The following is a 21587-nucleotide window of genomic DNA, read 5'->3' as shown; positions in this document are numbered from 1 at the left end:
TCTCTCTCTCTCTCTCTCTCTCTCTCTCTCTCTCTCTCTCTCTCTCTCTAGCTGTCTCTCTCTCTCCCTCCCTTCCTTCCTTCCTTCTGATCACATTAGGATTTTTTGACTGTCATGTCAATGTTGCCTTAATGGAACTTGCTGCCCCTTAAAAGCTTCTATTCCTTTTTACATAAATTGATATCTATCTCCCCGTGATATATTTTATAGTTGATATTTGGAATTCAAGTACAAAACTACATTTTTCCATTCATTTTCATCCTATTTTATTGTAAATAACAATGGCTAACATTTATATAGTGCTTTAAGGGATCTGAAGCTCTTTACTAAGGACAGCCCTGTGAGCTAGCTAATACAACTATAATTATGACCCTTTTATAGAAAACCAATCTAAGATAGTGAAGTGGCATAACCATAGTAGTTTTGTTATCATGTGTAGGTCACTTAACCTCTCTGAACCTCATTTTCCTCATCTGTAAAATAGAAATAACAATACCCTTAATGCAGACCTCACAAGGTTGCTTGCAAGAAGGGATTTGGTAAGGCTTATTAAGCCTTAAGTCATACAGTGAGCTATTGGTATAATAATAACAACAAATAATAGCCCATTATTCCAGGCTATTTTTGAATTCTGATTATGTCATTCAAAGCACGTGCTAGCTCTTAGCGATCCCTTCCCTTTCCAAGGGCTCATTAACTATCCCTTTAATAATACAATCTCAAAAAATTCTAGGAATTAAAAACAAACCCAGTGGCCTAGAGTCTAAAAGATGTGTTCTTTCCCTTTATGAAAATCAGTATATTTGCCTATCTTCAGTTCTATAGTACTCTACATTCTCTAAGACTATTCACAGATTTAAACCATCAAGAGACCTTAGAAGTCATGTAGTTCAATTTCCTCATTTTTAACGGTCAGGAAACTGAGGTCTAGAAACATTATGTGAATTGACGGAGACCTCACTAGTATCAGATCCCAACAGGGGCTCAGCAATCATGTCCTAAAGTTCATTCTGGCTTGGTGACTTGGTGAACTCACTGAAAGCAGCTGAGGCATTCAGTTCTAGCTCCCTTATCTTAAGTCTGGACGCCCAGTTAACCCTTTTTATTCCATACTTATCACTCTGAAAGTCATTCTCCTTGGTGGAGACAAAAAGAGGCAAAATAAGTGAGTGATTTTCTTTTCTTCATTACCCATGATAATAGAATCACAGAATCTGAGAGGTAGAAGTGACCTTAGTAGCCATCTGGTCCAACTCATACCCGAAAGGAATACCCACTATAATATACCTGACAAGTACTCATCCTGCTTCTGCTTGAAGACCACCAAGGAAAGAATTCCACTCTTCATTAAGGGAACTCATTGCATTTTTTGGACAGCTCCAATTGTTAGGAATTTTTTTGCTGACACCAAGGTTAAATTTGCCTTGTTCCAACTTCCAGCCCCAGGTTCTGCCCTCTGGGGACAAACAAAACAAGCCTAATCCCTCTTCCACATTCTAGCAGGGGTGGGGAACCTGTAGCCTGCCCCAAGACCACATACAACCCTCTAGGTCCTCAAGTGTGGCCCTTTGACTGAAGCCAAACTTTTGGGATTTGTTCTGTGAAGTTTGGCTTCAGTCAAAGGGCCACACTTGAGTTACCTAGAGGGCCACATGTGACCTCAAGGCCACAGGTTCCCCATTCCTGTTAGCCTGTCAAAATACTACAAGGCAGCTCCCAAGTCTTTCTTTTACCAGGTTAAATATGCCCAGTTCCTTCAACAGATCCTGCTATGACATGAACTCATGGCCATTCGCCATTCTAATTGCCCTTCTCTGGACACTTTCCAACTTATCAATGTCCTTCTTAAACTACAGAACCCAGAATGGATGAGGTCTGACACAAGCTAAGTATAGTCAGATGATCACCTCCTTGTTCCTGGAAGCATTGCCCCTTTTTAATGAAGCCCAAATTGGCGTTAGCTTTTCTGGCTGCTACATCACACTGCTGATTCATTTTGAGCTTGTGGTCCACTAAAAGCCTTCTGATCTTTTTCACAGCAACTGTCCAACCATATCTTCCCCATCTTATCCTTGTGAAGTTGATCTTAACGCCCAAGTGTTAGACTTTACATTTATCCCATTTGAAATTCAACTTTAGCTCGATGCTTTAACCTACCAAGGTCCTTTTGGAATCTGTCATCAACTGTGTTAGCTATCCTCCCAGTTGTGTGTCACATCTGCAGATTTGATGAGAATACCTTCTATCACCTTCTCCAAGTCATTGATAAAAATTTGAAACAGCACAGATCCCTGGGATACTCCACCGGAGACCTCCTGCCACAATGACCAGTCATTCAACCAGCTCTTACACCATTTGATTATATTAGCGGATGCAGTTTTTGCCCATCTTTCCCACAAGAGCAGTTTGAGATGCTTTATCAAAAGTACATGTTAAAAACTAAAAATTAATTAATGTAAAAAATAAAATAGAGTTTAACTAAACTCTAGGTAAACCATGTCCATAGCACTCCCCTCATTTGATTTAATAATCCTGTCAGAAAGAAAGGAAGGGAGGAAGGAAGGAAGGAAGGAAGGAAGGAAGGAAGGAAGGAAGGAAGGAAGGAAGGAAGGAGGAAGGAAGGAAGGAAGGAAGGAAGGAAGGAAGGAGGAAGGAAGGAAGGAAGGAAGGAAGGAAGGAAGGAAGGAAGGAAGGAAGGAAGGAAGGAAGGAAGGAAGGAAGGAAGGAAAGAAGGAAGGAAAGAAGGAAGGAAGGGAGGAACGAACACTGGCATGACTTGCTCTTGATGAAGCCAGGTTATCTCTTTGGAATCACTGCTTCCCTTTCTAGCTGTTCACCAGCCGTCTCTTTAATGACTTTTCCTAGAATTTTCCTAAGAATCAAAATTAAGCACACTTCCACATAATTAGGAAAGGCAATCTACTTTTGCCAGGAATGGAAGGAAATCTACCCCCAGGCATTGGCCCTATGCTTTTTAAAAATCTTTCTATTTGTTCTGCCACCTACATAACTAAAATAGAACCTTTTGTTGTTCTTAATATTCATTATAAGCCTCAGTTTATCCTGGACTTTAAAGTTGCTCCCAATGTATATTTTTTTGTTTGTTTTGGTTTTGTTTTGTTTTTTGGAGGGGGGAAGGCAGGACAGTTAGGATTAAGTGACTTGCCTATGGCCACATAGCTAGTAAGTGTTATGTGTCTGAGGTCAGATTTGAACTCAGGTTCTCCTGACTCCAGGGCCAGTGCCACCTAGCTGCCCCCCATTATTCTTAAAAAGCCAAACCTTGCCTTTTTATTTATTATGTTATCAACCCATATTCTGCACATATATTTTAAAATTTTGAGTGATTCTATAAGCATCTTATAATGTAGAAAATCACAGAACTTGGAGTCAGAGGATATGAGTTCAAATCCTAGCCCTCCCATTTACTACATGTATAAAACTGAGGCAAATTGCTTAACTACCCATTCCTCATCGGTAAAATTTTTAGATGACCCAGTTGGCTTTAAATCTGTGATCCTGCGATAGAAGCACATTATAGACAACTGTGTTGGAAATAAATAGATGATGAATTACAGAAAATAATCACAATGCTGCCATTAAGAGGTGTGATATATTCATAGTAAGGTATTTCAACCCTTTGCTTCCATTCCTTCTCTACACTGCAGTCTGCCCCGTTCCCAGGGACATTGGGGACATTAACCTACCCTTTTGCCCTATCCTCCAACCTCACCTGGATTCCCTCCTCCTCTCCTCTAGCAACAGAGGATAGGGAAAGGGCAAGAAATCAGTGAATATCATCTGGTTAAAGATCAGACTTGGCACCAAGAATAGAAGTAAAAAGAAGACCTTGTTAGTTTCAGGGATAGAAATGTAGCATCATCGGGGCGGCCAGGTAGCACAGCAAGTAAGAGCACCGGCTCCAGTGTTGAGAAGACCTGGAGATAAAATCCCGGGCTCAGACACTTAGCACCCACCCAGAAACACCTGGCTGTGTAACCTTGAGCAAGTTACTTAACGCCAATTGCTTAGGGGCAGCCAGGTGGCTCAGCGAGTAAGAGCACCGGCTCCAGTGTCGGGATGATCTGGATCAAATCCAGGCTCAAATACTCAGCACCACACCCAGAAATAACTGGCCGTGTAACCTTGAGCAAGTTACTTAACCCCGATTGCTTTAAAAATAAAAAAAAGAAAAGAAATGTAGCATCATAATTTAACTGATATCACATACCAAGTACATTCAACTCTTAATTATTAGTTCTAACCTAGGGAAGTTGTGGCATAAATAAAACTGATGGGGTATATATGTACAGCATGTAGTTGCTTTACCCTCATGATTCTCTTTTTCTTATGTTGATGTTAAAAGGAGTTTTATATTCCCACAGCACATAACTACTGACAGAGAAGTAGGCCTGGGGTCAGGGGGTGGGGAGGCCTGGATGGAATAACCCACAAGGTTAGACAGTTGGGAGTTATTTATATGGAAGAGCCAAGAAGAAGAGACAAACCCGGATGACTTTGCAGTAGCTCTGAGAGATTGACCTGTTCTTGTTCCCATCAATAGCAGTGGTGATGATAGCATAGGTCAGCTGGAAAAATTGGGGAACCGAGATGTCCAGGATTCTTAGGTCCCTCTTAGGTTCCATTCCTACTTCTCAGACTACTTCTTCATTCCTACTTCTCAGACTTTCACTAATTTGGCTACCTCTGGTCACAGTGGGGCAGGGGTTACAATCTGTGGGTGGTATTTCTGGTCTGCTTTCTCTAGAGGCCTTTAAAATGTCCAACTTAAAACTCAAAATATTTCAGGAGTACTTAGTACTTTCCCATTGTGCCCCCTGCTCTAGGGCAGCCCAGATCCAAGGGAGTCGGATGGGAGGTGGATAAAGTTCAGAGAGTTGCAGGGATACATGATAGTTTGGTGGGAAGTAGGGTGATTAAGTAGTCTGGACATAATGACTGTCCCTCTTTATTTCTGTCCTAGGCTGGAAACTAAACCCCGTGGTGGGTGCCGTATATGGACCCGAATTCTATGCAGGTAAAGTGTGGGGAAGGGGAGAGACATGTCTTTTTAAAACCTGAGCAATGGGAGAAAAGAAATGGCAGGATCCTGGGAGTAGGCTCTCCCAGGCACATATAGCAATACCACCCCAACAAAGGGATCACTATTGTTTAGTGATCATTAGCCTCAAGGTAGCTTATAGGGCAATGCCCCATTACTCAGGTCCAGGAAGGAAAAATAGGGCAGAACCAAAGGAAATATTACTGGGGCCCCTGCTCCTGCTTTTGAACTTGAACAAGGAGAATCAGGGGATCAGGGATAGATGCAAGAGAGAGCTTAGCAAGATACTGGATGCTCTTGCTTCCTTTCAGGTAAAAACTTCATTGACCTCCTTCCCCTTTTCTCTTTCCTATGACTCCATGTGGTGACTTCTTTTCTCTTACTCTTTCTCTGCAGTGACAGGATTCCCATACCCCACAACAGGCACAGCAGTAGCATACCGAGGGGCACACTTACGAGGTCGGGGACGGGCTGTCTATAACACATTCCGGGCCGCACCACCTCCTCCTCCCATTCCAACATATGGCGCGTGAGTACCTAGGACGGGGATCTCCTGGTGGCTTGCGGGGGCACAGGGAACAGTCTGGGAGATTCCAAAGTAGGGAGATGGAGAAGGAATAGGGGTCCAGGAAGGGGAACAGAAATCTGCGAATTCTGGGGAAGGCAAAAGGGGCTAGTCAACTTGAAAAAAAAAAAGAAAGTATAAATTACTTGAGGAACATTTTGGAAATTTATAAACTAGGATCACAGGATCATAGATTGAGAACTGGAAGACACCTAGAGACCACCAAATCCACTAACTGTTTCACTTTACAGATGGGTAAACAGAGGCACAGGGAGTGTATAAGGCCCAATTTGAACCCAGGTCATCCTAACTCCAATCCAATGCCCTATCCACTATATCAAACTGCCTCTGGTCTCAAAATTTCCCAGTCATATTAAAGAAGCCAGATGGGACTAGCAGATAGGGAGGTGGCCTCAGAACCAGGAAGACCTCTGACATATACAGATTATGTGGACCCTGGGCAAGTCACTCTCAGCTTCCTAAGCAACTCTCTAAAACCCCAAGTTGCAAAAAAGTTGCTGATGTGTATTGGTAGAGGTAGTTCACCTGGAAATTCCAGTAGACATCACATATCTGGTACTCATCCCTATAGGATGGTGAACAATGTGGAAACTTCTCTAAAATTATTCACTCAAGGCATTTGGTCAGAGACCGATATAACACCTAGCAGTACCTCTGAGCATCTTTTGTGTCCCCCAGTATGTTGAGGATACCAGGGATCCTCAGGACTAGAAGACAGGCTTCCATTTATGGTTCTGCCCCAGCTACCTCCCTGAGGAACTGACAACAAGCCCCATCCATCCTAGCGCCCTCGGATGTCTAATGGAGATCACAGTTCCCTGGGATGAGGGTGGGGATGGTTGGGGGTGGGGGTAGTAAATGAGACTGGGGCTGAGAGGCCCCCTAGGCTTGTGGGGAAAAGTTGCTGACTATAGCAAGGGTGTTACTCTATTGTTATACCAAAACAGGGCACTGGAGCAAACGCTTGTTAAAATGCCAGTCCCATGGGCAGGGCTGGCACCATGCCCCCTCCCTCCTCAGCAGACACCGGAGCCGGCCTACCCCACCTCTCCAGCGTTCCCACCACTTTCTTGTCCGTTTGCTTCCAGGGTCGTGTATCAGGATGGATTTTATGGCGCAGAGATTTATGTAAGTGTGCCCCACCCCTACAGCTACCCATTTCAGGGGATAAAACCCTACTTCCCCCTTAATTGTACTTAAGTTAATGGAATGTCTCCCACAGTTCAGATGATTCCAGGGCCCAGCACAATTGGGGAATATACAGACAGTGATGGTATCAACTCTGTCCTGCCTTTGTTTTCCTGTGGTCCGTTAAATTTAACTCTCTAATAATTTGTGTATATTAGTAAAATGGAGTAGGAATAATCCAAAGTAATCAAATGACATTGATCTTCCCGTATGAAAGACAGTATATTTGTGCCCAACCTGTGGTAGAACCTTCTGAGCTTGTATTGGTCTGATCAGCCACAGTTAAACACACTCTACCTTGACCCCAACATAGTGATGTCATTTCGACCCTCTTCTAGAACGTAGGACAACACTACCCATGAAAGACTGTGTGTTGGGAGGGGGAAGAGATGACAACGGATCTCTATTCCTAATGGCATTGCCTCTTATTACTTCTTAATGGTAGAGGAGGATGCCAGTGCACCCACAAAGTATAAAACCCACAATGCAGATAGCAGAATTTGCTGTGCTTCCAACCTCTGTTTTCTTCCCTAATGTGCCTCTTCCTCATTCCCTTTACTCCACAGCATCATCAGGAAAAAAGGAATCCTTCATTCCTCATAAAGATTCTTTGCCCCTGTTGCTTCCATTTAGTTAGAAACTTGTCATTTGATTACAAAATTGCCCTCCTACCCCCACCCCACTTTAGCAGTGCCACCACAGTACTGTCTTGTGTTGTCCTGTCAGAGAGATCAACCCATCTTGATTCAGAAAAGATAAGTAAGGCTTAGATCTCATTGGAAGTCATCTGATGCAATCCCTGAGCTCTTCCGCAAGACTTAGAGACAGAGATGGTTTCTTTATCCCTTTCAACAAGAAGTTCCTAACCTAAGGTCCACATTCATTGAAGGGAAGGGGACCATGGATAGATTTCAAGAGAGTCTATGAACTTAAAAAAAATTTTTTTAATATTTTGATAACTATATTTCAGTATAATTGGTTTCCTTTGTATTTTTTAAATTTTCCTATGCACTGTATTTTATGCATTTAAAAACATTTTTCTGAGAAGCAATCCATAGACTTCATCAGACTGCCAAAGAAATCCATGACACAACACTGAAGAACCCCTCCCTGCCAGTAAACTGTATTTCACTTTTTCCAATTTAGCGATGTAGTCCCACCTGAGCAGAGAAATCAGGAGCAATATTCCTTACAGGCCTAGGGCTAGTCTTTCCCCTCCCAGGTCTCCTCTGTTTTCCAATGTTTTTCAATGCGCTAAATAATGTCGATCAACTTGGGTCCCTGAGGACTTGAGGGCTGGTTCTAAAAACCTAGTGCCATGGGTACACTCTTTAGCTCTGTCCTTTTTTGGCAGACAGACCTTCTCAGACTGCAGCCCATCACACTCATCTGCCTTTTCTCTCCTCTCTTTCTTGTCCCTGCAGGGGGGCTATGCAGCCTACAGATATGCCCAGCCAGCAGCAACAGCAGCAGCTTACAGCGACAGGTAAGAACTTGAGCCCAACCTGGGATGTGGAATTGTATGTGGTGGGGATGGGGTGGAAGGGAAGTGTAGAGTAGGTCCCTGTAAGTAAACTCAACAGATGACAAAGGATAAATAATCATGAACATGATCAGAAATGATCGTAGCAATTTCCCAGCTCTCCCTATCATTTCCCGAGCAGCCCCCAAGCTCTACTGCTCCATCCAGAAAATAGTCACCCCCTACCCCATCCACTATCCCATCTCAGGAACACTTTAGAGAATCTTGGCTTCTTTCTAAGTTCACTCAAATACCATTGGGCCTCAGTAATGGACACAATTGTCCCTAGTTTCTGTCTATATTACAACAACTTACTCCAACAGCAAAATTATCTTTTCTTGCTGTTTCAAAATTCTCACACCCTTGTAAGTTATTTGAGGTTCTGGGCAGAAATTGCTACAACCCATGATATGACTGATGTTTACCTTTAGTCTGGGTTCCAGATCCCCTCCACTTTATTTGCCTTCTTTTTCAGGAATTCAAAGATATGGGAGGAGCATACTCCCTCAGTAAAGGCGGCAGGTGGTGGCTAGCACTCTAGTGATGAGCTTACTAGACTGGTCCTCAGACAAAAAGGCAGACAGGCCGCGCACACACACACACACACACACACACACACACACACACACACACACACTTTGTTGGATCTAAACTCAAAGCCTTTCCAGCTTGTTACGTTCTGCCAGAGCTTTTACTCTGCTTCTCTAACCTTCAAAGTCATCTCCATGCCATAAAGATTTAAATTTCACTAAAAATGTGCACCTTAAGATGGAGAAGGGTCCGTCAAATAACAAGCATTTAGTAAGTGATTACCATGTGTCAGACACTGTGCTAAGCATTGGAAATACAAAGGAAAACAGTTCCTGTCCTCAAGGAGCTCATGTTCTGATGGAAGAGAGAAGCATAAAATAACTAACCACACACACACAATATATATGTGTGTATATACATGTATGTGTATATGGTTACACATACATATTACATATGCGTGTATATATTATATGTGTATATATACACATATATATTTATATGCATACAGAAAATACAAAAGTAATCTAAAAGAAGGTATTCATGGCTAGAAGGGAAGATACTATTCTATAGTTCTCCCCACTCACCAGGGTCTTCTTATTAGCCAAAGAGCAGTTTAGCTCTCAGTTCACCTAGCTGTCCTTTGGCCAGCCATACATATGACCTCTTCCTGCTTCATCTAAGGATAGAAAATTTCTGGGGAGTGAACCATCACATCCCCTTCCTAGGACATTTGTGAGTCTGGTGCTTCCCTTCCTCCATTCCCCATTAGCCAAGAGGCTAACCTAAACTCCACACAAGCCTTTGACTAACTCCCCAAATGTCTCCCCATCTCTGGTTCCTTAGGTCCTTTTGACCAAGCTACCCATCTGTTCCCCGGACTCTAGAAGGGTCTCTAGAAAGGTGGCTAACTAGAATCTTTAGATCATCTGTAATCTCAATTATTCTATTGGAGGAATTCCTCCCTGCATGCACAAATAACTGAGAGTTGACTACAAAACAGACTATAAAAAAAAGTGAAGGTGGATACCACAGGTCAGGTCCAGAAATGAGTCTTTCTCTCCTTCTTCCAACTCTTCTGTAAAAACCATCAGGGTTGCTATCACTGGAAAACTATATATGTCATTTGTAAAAGTGCTTTTTTTTTAACCTTTATCTCTTTGACTTCTTCCACTGAAGTTGTCCCAGACTTGTGCACAAAGTGAATCCTGTTCCCCCTTCCATACTTCTCCTTTGGTTAATTAGTTTAGTTGCCAGAGCAGTTCTAATCAGTCAAAAAGTATTTATTAAGCACCTGCTGTGTGCCAGACACTATGCTAATCACCATTCTCCTATTCCTTGCCTGTTATCACTTCTGAAGGACAGCCTCAGAATAGAAGTAGTCAGCAAATATCCATCCCAACTCTCTCTTTCCCAAATTCTTAACTCCTTTCTCCTTGGAGACCAGAAATAGGGTGGTAGCAACAAGCTCAAGTTCCTGGACAAAACTGATGGAGCTGGGGTTGCAGAGAAGTGAGAAATGTTCAGGGAAAGTAGAATGCAGTAGGGGTGGGAGGATGAGGGAAGGGTGCAGCTGTGATTGATGAACCCTTCCCACCTGAGACCTTCCCCCACAGTCCTCAAGGCTTCCCTGCTAGTCAAAGGACCAAGACTCTACTTCATTCAGCAGAGCCACTCCTAGCAGTATGGCATGGGATGCTCAGCTCTCCCAGGCATAAGACATCAGCTGTAGCAAGCTTTCCATATCTACTAGTAGTCTCATGCTCTTGTGATGGGGGAATGTTCTCATCACACTCTCTCTCCCAGGCCCATCCAGTGGGAGCCTTACCCTGCTTAGATGCTCAGCATCTGCTGTGACTTCAAAGACGTAAGATTATTTAGTCTCTTTAGTCCAAAGGCAGAAGGGAAACTTGGTTGGCATATTAAATTAAATAATAAGTAAGATTTAGTTGGGGAAAAATACAGAGATATAAGACTGTCCAGAGAGCAAGCCCATTCATCTTAAAGGGAAAGTAGATGGCCAGGCTTCAGAAACTTAGAGGAACTCTCACTGTTTGACTAGCCAATTGTGGATGTCTCCATCTGTTACTCAGTACTGATGATAGTGACTCTATCATGATCTGTTCTCACCCCAGTAACCTTTTTTCCTCCCACTCTGGATATACTCACTGGGATTCTTCTGCCCCCACATTTGCATGTAGTCACTCAGGTCTCCATCTCATCAAATACAACATATATTGTACACAAAATTATATATGAAAACACAGACAGGCCTTACCCCACATCTCTTGAGGAGCTGATATTCAATGGCGGAGGGTCTGATGGATAACAAAAAAGGCATCTGATCATCTGCTATTAGGAGTCACCTCTTTCTAAAAAAGGCTTCCTGCAAGAGGTATAGTAGGCCTTGGGAAAGAGAAGAAAAATGACTTAGAAAAATAGACTTAAATCTAGGTTTGAGAAGTAAGCAGACATTCCTCACCCCGTTTATTTTCTTTCCATTTCCTCTGCTTCCCAACACTACCATATCTTGCCTGTTCTTTTTGTTCCCTAGTTACGGCAGAGTCTATGCGGCTGCTGACCCTTATCACCATGCCATTGGCCCTGCTGCAACCTATAGCATTGGAACTATGGTAAGGAGGTTCAGCCCTGCTTTGGACATAGATTGGCTCAGCTGTTCATGGTCAGAAAAAAAGTTGTTATCCCTAGAGGGTAGGGGGAAGGGAGGGTATATGTCAGGGGTGATGGGGGACCATTAAAGAAAGCCCCAGGTTGAATCTAAAATACCTTTCCATTGGGTCAAGAGGTTGGAAAGAAGGGGAAGGGAAGCCTGCACAACCCTATAGGTATATAGTATTCCTCTCCTCATGTTCCTTTCTTAAGCTGGGAAAGGAACATTATAGATTATAGTTTGTTGGCCCCTTTCTGTGTGTGTCTCTCTGGCCTTCCAGTCTGTGTCATTATCCCAGGTCAACTTCCAAATCTTCAGTGACCCATTATCCTGTATCCAATACGCCACTGAGATCTCAAAACACAGCCTCCTCCCTTCCTCAGTAAGGCCCTCCTCTCCACAACAATGGACTCAGTTTCCCCAGATGCAGGAGTGATTCCCCCTAGTCCCTTCTATATTTCAAAGTGCCAATCCCCTCATACATATAACACCATTACCCACAACTGAGGAGAGTGGCCTACCGATTGTGGCTTGTACCCTCCATTGACTCAGTGCTCCCTGAGGTGCTTGCTCCAGGAGTCTCTCTCCCTGGGTTCCATGGTCACCATTGCATGGGCAGAATGGTTGGGGTCAGGAAGAGAGAAAGGGTGTACTTCTGATGCGCTTGGCTTGATCATGGTGATCTACAGGAGAGTGTGTGTATGTGTGTGTATGTGTGTGTGCATATGCCAGCTATAGTCACAAAAACCCAGCTCCATTCTACAACAGGGTGTTCTCTTGATAACACATCAGTCTAGTAGTAACCCCAATCCCTCATCCCGGCATTGTACTTAATGTCGGTTTTTAGCTAGCTTGGCATCCAGCATCAAAGATGAAAACTTGGGGGGAGGGAGAGGGCCAGGGAAGGGAAGTGGGGAAAGTGGGTAAGGGTCAATCCAACAAGATTTTTAAATTTTCTTTTAAGGATCCCTCACTTTTTTTTATTCTAGTTTTTTTCTTTTTCTTTTTAATTTTTGGGTGTTTTCAATCCCCAAAAACCCAATCTTGCCTAAGGCTGTCCCTTGCAACACCATGGGCTAGATTCCACCCCTCATTGGCTTGCTCTCCAAGACCAGTGACTCTTGGGAGAGGTACCAAGGCCCTAAGTCGGTGTGCTTTATAGTATTTTCTTTAAAAATCCCAATGCCCTCAGTTCAGCTGCTAGCTAAAAGCTTTCATTAATTAATGAAGGGTTATCTCTTTTTGTGTTTTATTTAACATTATTTTTTAAAGAAACTTTTATCTTTTTTGTCAACTTTTCAACATTTTCCATTTTCTCCCCTTCTCAATCAAAAATGGACAGTAGGGTGGAAGGGGAATAAGAAAATCTTTCGTGCAAGGTAATGATGAGGTCAGGTGAAGAAGCAAGCTCAGGACTCCAGAGGAGATTGAAGAGAGTTTTGGAAACCCAGGGAAAGAGGGATCCTTTGAGAAAAGGGGAGTCAGTATCATCTAAAAGATTTAGAACTAGAATGGACTTCAGAGGCAAGCTAGTCCGACTCCATTTTACGGATGAAGAAAATGAGGCTCAGAAAGGTTAAGTGCTTAACCCCAAAACACAGGTCCTCTGACTCCAAATTCATGTTCTTTCCACTACATTGACTATACCTAGGCTACAAAGACTCTCCTTATCCACCACCACCACCACCAATCTGCACAAAGAAAAAAGAAAACTCCACACCCTTAAGGGAACTTACATTCCCTATGTAAGGAAAGACTTGAAGCTCAGAGAAGTGATTTGCCAGGTCATGCAGCTTATAAATAAAGAGGACCCTCAGACCCTGTTCTCTGCAGAAGAAAACCTTTGGACATGTACAGGGAAATACAGGCTATTATTTGAAAGCTTGGTCTGATGTGGCCATTTGGCTTGGACCTTAAAACCTCAGTAGTCCCATTCCTTAATCAAATCAGGTGGCCTTGCATCCAAAAGAGTAGGCCCTTATTCTCCCCAGATAAAGCCTTCTTGGAGTGTGCATCCTGTCATGAAGTCTGATTAACTCATGGTTATAGGATCACAGTATTTAGAGCTAGCAAGATCACTTGGTCCAGCTCCATCATTTGATTGATTTAATACAAGCACCTATCATGTGCTAATCACAGTGCTGGATGCTCAAGAGACAGCAACCAAAAAAAAGTACTTGCTGCCAAGGACTATCATGACATTCCCTTCCCTAAGGAAATTGAGGCCCAGAGCAGGGAAGAAGAAACTTGCCCATGGTCACACAACCTATAAATAACAGAGCCTACTAATTTAAAACCATGTCCTCCCACTCCAAATCCATTGCTTTTGCCACCATGTTAGGCCACACTCCATGAAAAATCGAGTACTACACCAAGGACTAAATAGGAATTAACAGAAAAAAATTCAAGGCCGGTACTGCTGATGGTCACTTTCTATACTTGCCCCCAAAGGCCCCCTCCCCTTCAGGGATACCACTCACTCAGAAATAAACTAAGCCCTTCAACCTGGACCCACTGCCCTCTTGCCATGGCAAATTATCACTTATACTATTTATCAATTATTCTCCCCATGGAAGGGGGAAAAAAAACATCGGGGGAAGAAAATGGGATTTGGCTATTTCTCTTTTTCCTTTTTTTTCTTTTTCCTTTTTTTGACTTTTTTTTCCTACCAAAAGACAATACTGATTGGATGTTTTTCATCTTTGATGTTGCAGGCTAGCCTCTGCCGAGGAGGGTACAGCCGCTTCACCCCCTACTAGCAAGAGACCCAGCCCCTAACAGCATTCACACTGACTGCTTATTCCAAACCAAACCAAACCAAACTAGACACCAGGCAGATCCTCCAGGAAGACAAACTGCCCCACCGGGTCAGGGACATTCACCGCTGACCCTCCGCGACTCTAAAACCATAGATTTTTACCTCCAGTTGTTTCTCCCCGCCCCGTGGTGGTGTGTGTGTCTTTGTCCATGACTGTACCTGTATGTTTGTAACTAATTTCCTGTATTGAGTTTGTCGATGTTGTTCCACTCCCAAACCATCAAGGTATGGTATACAAACTGGGGGCCATGGGAGGGGGCGTAAGAGGGGAAGGGAGAGAGTCAAGAAGTTGAGCCTGGATTCAGAGGATCAACCTCCCTTTCCCCATGGCTCTGACCCCTCAACTCATAGCTACGCCAAAAGGGTTAGCAAAAGGGCCTAGTGCCTTGGCCAATCCCCTTACTTCCACCCTATTCCATCTTTACTCTTCAATCAACAGGCTGAAGCTAGGGAATCTTAGTGAAAGGAGTCAGGGCCACAGACCATGTGCCATTCTCCAGGTTCCACACTTCATTTAGTTGTCCATTCCTCCCACTCTGGTCCTTGCCCCAGTGCTTTATCCCTTTACAATTAGTTGGCTCCCACCTCCACCCAATTAATCTTGAAACTGCTAGAAGAAATCTGTTCCATGAAGAAAAGGACAGGAAAAGGGAATTAGCATTCTTCTGTCCTCTCTTCCATCTTAGATCAATCCCTTACCTCTCTCTCTGCTTCGCCCTCCCTCTCTTTCCTTCACTCCCTATATCTGGTCTTCCTCATCTCCTCTTGGGTGAAATGATTTTTTTAATTGAATTATATAGATCCCATTCCCTATGGAAGTCATAATAATGTCCTGGCCAAAGTGTTCTTTGCAAGAGATGAAAATGGAAATGAATTCTTCCTCCCCTAGTTCCCTGCATCTGTCCATATGCCTTACAGTTCCCTTATATTACCATCCTAAAATTTCTCCTTTGGCCTATGACCTAGAAACAAAGCCATCAGCATCCTAGCTGTGGAGATCCCTAGCCCCCTGCTAAAGTGGCAGATTTTATTTTCCCAGCTCTGTCCTTGGTGTGTGCTGCCCAGCCAAAGCATTTCCCTTTCTGTGCCTCAGCTCAAAAACAGTCTTTAGTTTGAGTACTTGTATCACTGCCCTTCAAAAATTAAGCTTCTTATATAGGGACTCCTCACTGCTGGATGGCTCATCTCAGGACTGACTCCCTGAATCCAGCTCCCTTTCCTACCACCTCCAACTTTAATGCAGATGGAGACTTTTTTTTTTAATGAATGTATTCACATGTCCACAGAGATCTGTCTAGCCTGGCCTGGCACACCCCTAAAACAAAGTCCATAGACTTTGGAGACCCTCTGACCAGGTCATAATGTTAGACCTGGAAGAGATAACTGGAAGGTCATCCTTCAGAACTCCTCATTTTACAGGAGGAAAGTGAAACCCAGAGATGTCACAGCAAGTTAGCAGCAAAACCAAGACTAAAACTCAAGTGTCCTGGATCTCAACCAGGCACCATTGCAACTTTATATTGTTCACGAGAACACTTATCTTTTTGGTTCTAGTTGTTATACAGAAAACTCCTTTCAGGGAGCTCAGAGGGAGCCAACCAAGACAAGGGGTCCTTTTTTCCTATATCATCCATGGGTTTTAAATAAGCTATTCCCTGAGCCTTTTTATCAAGTGAGATAATATTTGTAAAGTGCTTAGCTCAGTAGTAGGCACTATGTAAATGCTTATTCCTCTCTTCTTTACCCTTTCCTTCACTTGACCACCCCCTAATGGGAGTAAGCATTTCATCTTTGACTGAGGAAAGCTAAGGCATCTGGTGTCTGGGAGGGACAAAGGCTCCCTACCAGCTGTAGGACTTAGTTTCTGCTACAAACACCCTATCCCACCCCACACATACCGTGTTTCCCCGATAATAAGACACTGTCTTATTATTTTTTTTTTGGAAAGAAAAACACCAGAGGGCTTATTTTCAGGGGAGGGCTTATATTGTCCTGCCTCAGCTCTCCTCCGCGGCACTGCTCTCCATGGCACCAGCAAGCAAATCACTGGGGAAGAACAGGATGATGCGCTCACTGCTGCAGCTCTGATTGGATGCAGCTCGGAGCGCGGTGTGTGTTTCACCCGGGCGGGGGGGACGGTGCATACAGAGGGTACCGTAATGTAGCGTGTAGCGCAGGGGATCACCTTCACTACAGTAGCAATCTCAATAGGGCTTATTTTCGGGGGAGGGCTTATTTTAGAGGAATCTTACACAGTAAGGGGAGGGCTTATTTTCGGTATAGGTCTTATTATCGGGGAAACGGTACATCCGTTTGGAAAATAGTTCCCATACTTCCCTTCCCATCACACCTCTCTCAGGCGTCCAAATTGTCTCTTCCCTGTTGTTAAAATTCACCTTCTCCCACATATTTACCACCACTTTTTCACATCCTCATTCTCTTTGCTGAACACTCACTATTCCCAAATGCCTTTGTCTCCAGCCCCTTCGCCACCTTCTGTTATGCCCCTCAGTCTTCGCTATCCCAAACAGTCTGCGACAACTGCTTCTCTTATCCCATCTTTGCTTGTTCTACTTAAATCAGAGCTTAGCCATATTCTCATCTCCCTCTACCCCAAGCCCTGACCTCCAGTTCTCAGTTACTACTTCCCTACCCCATCACTATACATCCAACCAACCTTGGAAAGGGTGGAAGGACAAGTTGAAATCCAACATTTAGATCGTAAAGCCAGCAGCAGCCTCCTGAGGGCCAGGGGTAGATATATATAAATAAACATATGTATGTATATAGTGAGGGTTTGGGGATGACAGCTGGGGCAATGGGGTCCACTGTTCTCCCCTCCTCTCCCTGGGGCTGTTTAATATGTCAAAAAGTAAATATTTGCCTCAAGCCATGGAACACCAACTCCTCCCCATATTATCTCATTATCTCCTTCTGGGTTCAAAGGCCCAGTGTCCAGGGCCTCCTTGGCAATACAGTGTGTTGCATCTGTGCAACTGTGCAAGCTTGGCTTTTTTGTTTCTGTTGTAGTGAAATCTGCTGTTTTCTTCTTGGACCATGAAGGGCAAAACAAAACAAAACAAAAACAAATTAAAAAAAAAAACAAAATGAAAAAAACACAAAAACAACGCCAAAAAAAACCCTAAAAATATTTCAAAATGAAAGCAACAAAACTTAAGCAGAGAAAAGAAGCAATCAACCAAGTGACAAGTCCCACATAGAGGCCACACACAGGCGCCCAGCAAGAAGAGTCCAGCAGGAGGCACTGTGTACCCCGCACCCACAAAGTGAACACCAACCTGATGGCACCAAGGGGGAGACTTTTCCCAACCTCCACCTCTCACCCCTTTCCCTAAGCTGGTAGTCATGTTGGGGGGCCCCTCCTCTTTTTTGGGCTTATGAGGGTGAGGTCAGGGGGTAGGAGCCAAGCTTTTGCTACCCCCAAAGACAGGGTTTTTTTTTTTTTTACTACCGTGTCTTCCTCATAGTCTCCCTTCACTATGGGTGGTATAGGGACTACTAGAGCAGAGTGATCAGAGAACAGAAGGAAGACAGGATGTAGTCATCTTGTTCCAAGTGGCTTGGGAATGGCATGCAAAAAGAAAGAATTGGGGCCAGGAGCAGATGAATCAGGAAGGATGGGGCAGAGAAATGAGAGGATGGTAAGAAAAGCAAAGGCAGTTTGCATTCCCAGGGAACTCAGGCCTTGGTGCATGCCTCGTCATCCATGGGGTGAGTTTTCTGGGTCTCAGCTCCCCATGCTGTGCTGGCAAAGAAAATGCCCTTGCCCTCACCCTAGCGAAAGCAATGTGCTGAGCAGTGCATCACATTAGTTTGCAGGCCGCCTGAATGTTATTTGACCACCAGTCTTCGAGTGCCAACTCCTTTAAAAAAATAAAAATAAAAAAGCATTGGCAGGACTCCAGGAAAACCAGAGTCCCAGGATTTCTCCTCCAGCCACTCATTCTCTTGGCTCCCAGACAGCAGAACAGAACAAGCCCAGTCTCTGTCCATGAGACCCAGGCTAAAAGTAAACAGGGACACCCAGTGTTCCTCTGATGTAAGAACTTTAAAAGATGGGTGTCCCCTGCAGCCAAGCCTCCTCTGTTGAAACTACTTTCCTCCTCTACCATATGCAGTCCTGTAAGACAAGACTTGGAGAAGGGGCAAGAGTTGAAATAGAGGTGAGAGCCATTCAGTGGGGGAGGGGTTTCAAAACAAATTTGTTCTGGCGACTGAAGATGATCTCTCTCTAGTTCTGCTACCCGGTGCTCTGCTCACTGCCAGCTGTCCAAGGTCCATTTCCCTTGGAAGCCAAAGGGCAAGTAGCTGGAAGGTGTATTGGACAGAGCTGAGTGGAAAATAGGGCTAGCTGCTAAGGGTCTGACTCTGCTGAGGGTCAGAGAAGGAAGGGAGTAACCTAACTCAAGATCTTCATCTGCTCCATTGGTGCAACTTATCTGCAAGATTAGGTATCATGGTGCTATGGGTCTAGAAAAACCATAGCCAGGGAAAGGAACCTGTGAGGCGAGCCAGGGAACAGGGTAGTTTGAGGGAAAGAGAGGTGCAGAGCTGACTCTCAGCTCCACAGTGGAGGCCCTGTCCTAATGCTCAGTTACTGCCCTTGGAACTGTGGTTGGGTGTCCAGAGTAGTGGCAGTAGCAATAGGGCATCCTTTTGGAGCACCTGGGAGGAGGGAGGGACCTTGTCTAGCAGCAAGTGGTAGGGATAAAAAACAGATGGCAGGGGGAGGGAAGAGGAAGCCCCAGCCGGAGTAAGGGCAACTGGAGTAGCCAAAAGGAAGGGGGGAAAAAATAGGCTCCCAACTTAGTTCTACTTTCTCATGAAACTTAAAAACAAGTCAAACAATCACAAAAAACAAAACCCTCACTTTATATTCAGCATAAGCGCCTGAAGCTATTGAAATGGAATTCTCCTTTTCTATTCCTGATGTACATAGAACCCAGTCCCTACCTCTAGCCATTTGTCTTCTGTATAAAGCTCCCCCACCCTTTCCATCTGCTGTACTGAATCCTTTTCTCTTGGCAGCCTCCTCCCAAACCCCTCTTCCCTCTAAATTTATTCCCCTCCTCCCTTCTAGGACTGCAACTGAGCCCCCAACTTCCTTTCTTACCATTCTGTATGCTTCCAAGGTGTGACCATTCAAATTAACAGTATTATTATTAAGATTATTAATAAAGATTTCTTTCTTCAAACCAGGACAGCTTTTTGATTGGGGGAAGGGGAGGAGGGAGTGGTCTTGTACACAAAGGGTGGGAATGGAAAGGTGTATGATGGGCCCTGTTGGGGAACAGGTGTTGAATCCAAACTGAGTAGAAATGGTTTAGTTCTAACTTTTGCCAAAGCCAGGCAAGTGACAAGTGGCTGAGACACCTTCCCACATACACACACAAAAAGAAAAGCTCTTGCCGGACATGGGGTTATTAAACCAGTAAGGTACAAATCCCAAGTCACTCTTTCCTTTTGCCCCACCTCCAACATCTCTAGAAGAAGAACATGGATAAGCTTTCATATTAATTCTTGGGAATTCTTTCATTTTAAAGAAGAAAAAAAAACACCTTTCACAACAGCTTTGTGGCACCGAGGCATTTATCTGCCCTTACCCATTCAGGTATCAGAAGATTTGGGATAAATGATCTGAAAGGTTTTCCTTCTGGTGTTAAATCCTCTGACCCCAAAATTTCTACTGAGAGATCAGGTGATAGTTTTGCTACCATTGAATTCTAGTCAGTGGGGCATCTGCAAAGAAACCAAAGTGGCACCCCTGAAACTGATGCTGCTAAAAAAGCCACATTGTCAATTCTAACTCAGAACATTAGAAAATATGTGGATCATGCATGGGGTCAGGCAGAGAGGGGAGGACAGAGGGTTCATCTCTGTCCATCCAGAAGGGAAGGTAGAAGCTATTTGAGATTCTACTGGTCCTGTTATATACTCTCATTAAGGTTTAATGATGTTTGAATAATCTGGACACCTCCCCACCTGAAGAAGAAAAAAAGAGCTAAAGAGACAAGGAGACAGGATCTCAATAAAAGTATCAAAGTAGTTTCTTTGGCTTTCTCCATTCCCTGGATGAGTGGGTCAGCAGAAGCCAGAAAAGAGCTAGGGGCATCTGATCTGAGGACATCTGTCTTTGATAAGAGGAAAATAAGGTACGAATGACTGGGAGAGGCGGGATGGAATAGAAAGTTTTGCAGATTAATAAAGTTTTGACTGTATTTGGGAGTTCATAGGGGGCAGGGTAAGGGGCAAGGATATTCTCAGGCCTTAAATCACCACTCTTGCCAGAATTGCACATTGAGAAAAGTTGAGTTCTTCATTTTTCAAAACGTCAGATAATTTATTTCAGTGCAATTACACCCACCAGAGGGGCACCAGCTTAAATGCCGAGATATTAATTTTCCTGCATATGAGGCTTTCTTGTTGGTGGAATTGGGGACTGTGCTCTCAGGGAGTTGGGGCTGTGTGATCCTGCCACGCCATGCTCTGCTAAACCCCCTTACTTCTAATTGCTTGCTCACCAGACTGTGAGAAAATAATTGCCACTATAAATTTTCTCTCCTCTGCATAAAATATTCTAAGGAACCTCCACTAGAAAAATGACTACATGCAAATAAATGAAGCCAGGCATCAGTATTATACTAGGTACTAACAGGTGGTGTCGGAGTCAGGACAGAAACCTGAGGAGATTGGGGCCAGCATGAACATTGGGTCTGGGCAAATGACAGGCAGTAGAAACCGCCTCTGTTCCATCAAGCTCAAAAATGGGGGAACAAGCAAATACAGCCTCAGATAATTACTGAAAATAAAAAACATGGCTCTATAAGTGGCTCCACCTCTCTTCTCCATCCCTAACACCACCCAGGAAGTACCACTCCTACTCGCAACACCCCCTCCCCCCCAGATAACTGCAGAGGATGAGCATCAGGTGTACATAACATTTGACCCTGATCCACAAGAAGAATCTGTGAGATATTCCACTCACTCCCTCACATTTCCAAGCAGCTGCTGACTCAGAGAGCATCTTTTCCTTGGCTTGCAGTTATGCTCCTTGTTAAGAGTGTGAGGGATGTGAGTACATTACCCAGAGAATCACAAGAATTGTAAGGGACATTAGAAGCCACCTGATCCATCCAGTACCTGAACATGAATCCTCTCAACACACGCTAACAACTTGTCATACAAGCTTTG

The 21587-nt window shown here is 44.0% G+C and overlaps 1 protein-coding gene across 13 annotated transcripts in view; it reads left to right on the top strand.

The window, feature by feature from the left end:
* Positions 1-19592, top strand: part of RBFOX3 (RNA binding fox-1 homolog 3) — a 1004344-nt gene extending 984752 nt beyond the window's left edge. For 10 of the 13 annotated variants that reach the window (XM_069076075.1, XM_069076070.1, XM_069076073.1 and 7 more), the window contains 6 exons: positions 4985-5038; positions 5459-5591; positions 6596-6776; positions 8261-8322; positions 11441-11519; positions 14272-19592. In XM_069076075.1, the coding sequence (XP_068932176.1) occupies positions 4985-5038; positions 5459-5591; positions 6596-6776; positions 8261-8322; positions 11441-11519; positions 14272-14316 (554 nt within the window). In that variant the 3' untranslated portion in view covers positions 14317-19592. The remainder of the gene's footprint in view (positions 1-4984; positions 5039-5458; positions 5592-6595; positions 6777-8260; positions 8323-11440; positions 11520-14271) is intronic. The other 3 variants (XM_069076078.1, XM_069076079.1, XM_069076072.1) reach the window with 2 other exon arrangements.
* The last annotated feature ends 1995 nt before the right edge of the window (positions 19593-21587 follow it).

The sequence above is a fragment of the Petaurus breviceps genome, unplaced genomic scaffold (genome assembly GCF_028583685.1).
Source record: "Petaurus breviceps papuanus isolate PSGF00001 unplaced genomic scaffold, PetGlider_PUasm1.0 90925, whole genome shotgun sequence".
NCBI lineage: Eukaryota > Metazoa > Chordata > Mammalia > Diprotodontia > Petauridae > Petaurus > Petaurus breviceps.
Note: the sequence above shows the minus strand (reverse complement) of the source record. Positions and strands in the feature narration are given on the sequence as shown.